The sequence below is a fragment of the Sinocyclocheilus rhinocerous genome, unplaced genomic scaffold, assembly GCF_001515625.1.
Source record: "Sinocyclocheilus rhinocerous isolate Xijiao unplaced genomic scaffold, SAMN03320098_v1.1 scaffold1302, whole genome shotgun sequence".
NCBI classification, from domain to species: domain Eukaryota; kingdom Metazoa; phylum Chordata; class Actinopteri; order Cypriniformes; family Cyprinidae; genus Sinocyclocheilus; species Sinocyclocheilus rhinocerous.
This window is the reverse complement of record NW_015623473.1, coordinates 278,719-284,101: the sequence shown is the minus strand read 5'-3', so window position 1 is coordinate 284,101 and position 5,383 is coordinate 278,719. Positions and strand designations below refer to the sequence as shown.

General features: G+C 39.3%; 1 protein-coding gene across 1 annotated transcript in view; it reads right to left on the bottom strand.

Moving 5' to 3' along the window:
• LOC107749808 (neuropilin-2-like) overlaps positions 1-5,383 on the bottom strand; it is an 80,803-nt gene that overhangs the window by 2,932 nt on the left and 72,488 nt on the right. The window contains exon 16 of the mRNA XM_016565024.1: positions 137-196. Within this exon, the coding sequence (XP_016420510.1) occupies positions 137-196 (60 nt within the window). The remainder of the gene's footprint in view (positions 1-136; positions 197-5,383) is intronic.

Genomic DNA, 5,383 nt, shown 5'->3' with positions numbered 1-5,383 from the left:
TGACAGAGGGGGGGGGGGAATACAATAGATGAAAGATTTCTCATTCCTGGTTCCCTTTCTTTGAACTTGGTTAGAATAAATAGCCTGCCAGGAAGCAGTCATATACTATTGTTTGTATGTAGTAGTGGGAACTAACCTGCATTTATGTGGTCCTTCCCATTGAAGAGACGCCCATTTCCGACCGCTGGTTTTTTAACTGTGGACAGAAATGTAAACATTGTATTGAAATATATAATATGACACAAAAGAATTTGTTTTATGGTCAAAAAGCGCTCAAAATTATTCAGAATGATATATGTATTAATGAATATAAGTGTGCATTCTTGAATTAACAAACTTCAGTACACAATAGGGCATTAGAGTCATCTTCATAACATTTGATTATTCAGAATTCATATAACTAGCTCTAAACATGTCAACAATACACAGTAACTAACTTCAACAAACTTGCTAATTTACACTAATGTCTGCTATAATACAATAACCTGTAAAACAGAGTTTGTGCAACTCTAAGTAAATAAATAAGTATATTTTGAGACTTGAGGCTAAGTAATAAATGATTAAAGGGTCACAAGATATGTAACATAATTACAGAGTACAGAGAATAACATCATGTGACCAACATAATTACTAATTGAAGCACAAAAGCATTTAAACATTAAGGGAACACACAAATATAGCAGCAAAAATAGGCCAACATCTATTGCTACTGCTGTGATATAAATAGATATAAAAATAATTGAGGATTAGAAAAATAAGATTTTATTGTCACATTTTAAAAGCAGGTTTTCAAGACACAAATTCATCAAGCAAAAAATATTCCGTTCACATTCGCATTTTAAACAATTTACTAATTTCAAAGTTGAGGTATAGGCTGACCACAGTTAGAAGGTACTTTCATAAAGCAAAGTGCATTATCATCATCATCCTCATTATTATGATTAAATTCATAGTCTGTATCAGAAGCATCACCACCACCACCACCACCTAAGTAAGCTTTGTGGTGCAATAAAAGGCCCATAACTTTCAAACGGCTTTATGGATCAGGTCGCTTTGTTCCAAAAATGTCCAAGTCAGAGCCCAATGTGTCTAAAAGCAGAGAAATCAATGTGAGAGCTTGCGCACCACGGATGTGAAGGCGGTAGCCTGACTGGATCCATTGTGAGCGATCTATTCTACCCAACTCCCCACCTCCGAGGAGAACGCTGTCGACTGTTCGACAACCCCTGAGATGCCCGTGTCCAAATGTACAGTTAGCATGAGTCATTCGGATCCGAGCAGACATCGGCAGGGGTGTGAACATCAACCTCAATCCTCCGCTCTTTGAAAAATAGACTGTTTTGCTTTATTAGAAGCTTCTCGGTTAGGTATACGCGATGCATTTAAGAGCCCTAGAAGAATGGCTGTTTGGCATCACGCCTCGCTGGGTGACGTGTTGACGGCGTTCTCAAGAGAGCGCTCGCACTCATTAATGTGGTTCCCGAGTCGACGAGAGACACGGGGCGGGAGACGGAACGCCCTTAGCAGCTTTAATAAATGGTATCTGGTCCATTAACTAATTAAAAAATATTAAGAGTGAAGAAAGAAGGGGGGGACACGGTTTAGGGAAGAAAAGAGCATAAAGTGGCTGCTTTAAAAGCACATTGCATGACGGTGCCAAAACATCTCTTACCACCTCACAGCAGGAAATGGCATTAAAAAGCCCCTCAGGAGCCAAGGGTCTTTATCCTTTTATTTCCATTTTAAACAGCTCTATACTTCTTATATCGATATGAAGACCTTTGAAATGCTTTTTCTAGATCCGCCTAATATTCTTAAAGCCATAGTTCATATGAAAATTATAATCCGGTCATCATTTACTCAAGTCGTTCCAAACCTGTATGCCATTCTTTCATATGTGAAAGACAAAAGGAAATGTTTACACTTTTTCTATAAAATGAAAACACAAAAGGGGATGAACAGTGTAAATGCCAAACCACTGTCATTTGCTGTCACTAATGTCAAATTTGACACTGTACATTCTTAAAATTAAAGGTGCTTCACGATGCCATAGAAGAACCTTTTTGTCTAAATGGTTCCATAAAGAACCTTTAACATCTGAAGAACCTTTCTGTTTCACAAAAGGTTCTTTGTGGAGAAAGAAGGTTCTTCAGATGATAAAAAGGTAAGAAAGAGATGGTTCTTTAAAGAACCTTTGACTGAATGGCTCTTTGTGGAACCAAAAATGGTTCTTCTATGGCATCGCTGTGAAGAACCTTTTGAAGCACCTTTATTTTTAAGAGTGTATTTGATTATACGCCAATGCAAATGAGATTTGAGCAAATAATGACTTTATTTTTGCTCACATAAATCTATGGTTCAATACAAACTACATTTATGATATATGGAGAGGTCTTTCGACTTACATAAAGTTGCAGCATGAAAATTCTTTAAAACATATCCTTTTGTCTTACACAGAAGAAAGGAAGTCATAACATGCTGAAATAACATTGCATTAAGTTTTCATTTTGGGGAGACCTATTCCTTTAAAACAGTTACCGCTTTGGACATTTGTACTAAGGTAATACCTTGGAGTAGCATTTCAATACTATATGATAATCAAATGGTACTGCCACAGTATGTTCGTGACACACCCCTGTCCAAATACAGAATTGATTAATATCAACTATAAAACTGAATGACAACTCAATTCAGTAAATGATTCAACATGGCTATGAAAAAGCATCTTTGAGGCGATCTTGGACAGCATTCACTGCTAATCACTCCTGATGCTTCACGATGCTTCAGTGAACCAAAATTGCTACCAGGTGTTGATATCTGCACAAGTTCTCTCCCACCCCAGCTCTCAGTGCTTCTTCATAGCATGGAGACGGAGAAAGGAAACAGCTGTCTTTGTTTATGGGACTTGTTTTTGGAGCCTCCACACCAGCAAGCGTTTGCTCAGAATAACACACGCCAACACAGTTTCGGGTGATCTTTGGGAAAAAAATGTGAGAAATGCGAGATAGAAAGGAATAACCTAGATACTGCCACAGAGAACACAGAAACAAACACAAAACATGAAGACTCCCTTGCTTAATCCCTCTTTCCCATAATTCTCTCATCTCATTGGTGGCGCCATCCCTTCATTTAAGTTGAGCACATCGTTGATATAAAACCATGCCTAATAAAATGTTTAAAGTCAACATGAAAGAACATTTGCAATGCATTTTAGTTCCATAATGAAAAAACTGTTAGATGGGACTTCTTCAGTGAGAATTGATTGAATGGTGAAAAGCTGGTGTTTCATACAAGGATAGAGTCTGAATGTGAGTTTACACATTCTTCCTGCTACTTTCAGTGAGGCTTTTTAATTGCGAATCCCAATGTCAATGCTTATTAGTCAAATCTGTTTTTGTTTGTAATTACTGCACTCTTTATTATGTTATTGACAACTGGCATTAATTTATTGTGGTAAATATTGGCAAGATTTTAAGAAAGGCTGTAGAAAGGCTTGCAGCCTAAAACAAGTGTTGCCAATAACATTAACCAGTAATTGGTATGATCTAAGTTACATCAGTGGAAAAAAAGAAACTCATTACACAAGCATTTTCTCTTTGTAATAACAATGCATTGATCAACTGTTCACAATAAGACCAAGAAGATAGTTAAGAGACTCAATTTTGATTTCATGTTGACTTTAAAGGCAGTGTTCATTATGACAGCATATGTTTATATCATCTTAGGTGGACTCTCCATTTATCAGACTTAACTCAAGTTGTTTACATGCAGAAACCTTTTAAGCAATACTTCACCTTCCCTTATTACTAATTAAATCATGCTTGCTTTGTGTTCAAAAAGTGCTAAGAAGCACATTCTCAGTAATGGAGCCTCCGCCCGTATGCTTTAATTTATCTGAAAGCTTCATGTTCTCTCTTTCACCAAAGGTCTGTTCCCATGTTCTGCTATAATAAGGTAAAGTACTCGTAATCAATCTCAGGGACTAGTCAAAGTGCAAACATTGTGGCATGTCCACAACAGCTCTGAACTCGCCGATGTTCTGACCTTGTCCAATCACATTGATTTAACATAAGTACAGCACATTGGATCAAAGTCAGTCCAGGATCAGTGATTGAGGTCACTGGATAACACGTCCTCTTGGCTTGGCGTTCATCAAGAGGCCAGATACAGATTTGCTCTTGGAGAAGTTCCCTCCAGATGAGTACGAGCTGGCTAGATGTCGTAAACAAGCTGAGCACGCTAGTAAGACAGGGTCGTCAGTATCCAAGAAAGAAAAGAACAAGAACAGAACGAGGAAACAGAAAAATCGAAGTGTTGGGTTCATCTGGATGCATTCGAATCCAAGCATCTGAGAGCTTTCTTTGAGGTTCTCCTCCAACTCTTCAGTATGAGATCTGCATTTGTCAAGGACTTCCTTCACGAAGTCAGCATTTGCAGGCAAACCTCTAAACCTTTAGTCCAGGTGTTCACCAGTAGGAATTCCCATCGCCCTTCTCAACCCATACAGTCAAAGACAGGGTCGTCAGTATCCAAGAAAGAAAAGAACAAGAACAGAACGAGGAAACAGAAAAATCGAAGTGTTGGGTTCATCTGGATGCATTCGAATCCAAGCATCTGAGAGCTTTCTTTGAGGTTCTCCTCCAACTCTTCAGTATGAGATCTGCATTTGTCAAGGACTTCCTTCACGAAGTCAGCATTTGCAGGCAAACCTCTAAACCTTTAGTCCAGGTGTTCACCAGTAGGAATTCCCATCGCCCTTCTCAACCCATACAGTCAACTTGGGCATCACCCCAGCCCTGTGCATGCCGCCGTTCGGGTAATGTGCATTGTGGGGGCTGTAGTAGGCCATTGTGGGTTGGTTCCTCCTGGCCGTAAGATGGCGACAGCTAATGGCCATGACAATGACAATGAGCAGGAACAAGATGGCTCCTCCACCAGCCATTATGTAATACCAGTTGGGCAAAATGGGTGGTACTGACAGCGTATCTATTGTTGGCTCACTCTTGCCTGGTAGGGCTCCCCCTGGTGGAGAGATATACAAACTGTGAAACACGCCACACTACTGCTAGGTTCAAAAGCAAACACACTAATGCCATGAAAGATGCTGTATTGACTGTTTTGGCATAAGCTTCATGCTTCATGTTTCACTGTTCGAAATCACCATGAAATCACCTCTTTCCAGTAGTAGAATAGTTGTTGAGGGATCTACGTTCGGTTTGCATAGAGGCATGTACAGTGAAACAATGGGAGTGAATGCAGTGCTGTTATGTAACGTGCTTTCAAATAGGCACCTGAGTCAGATTCCAAGCATGTTGCAAATAAAGACTGCCCCGCTCTAGTCCTGGGGAGTGGGAATGCCATACTATAAATCGAACTGTTTTTT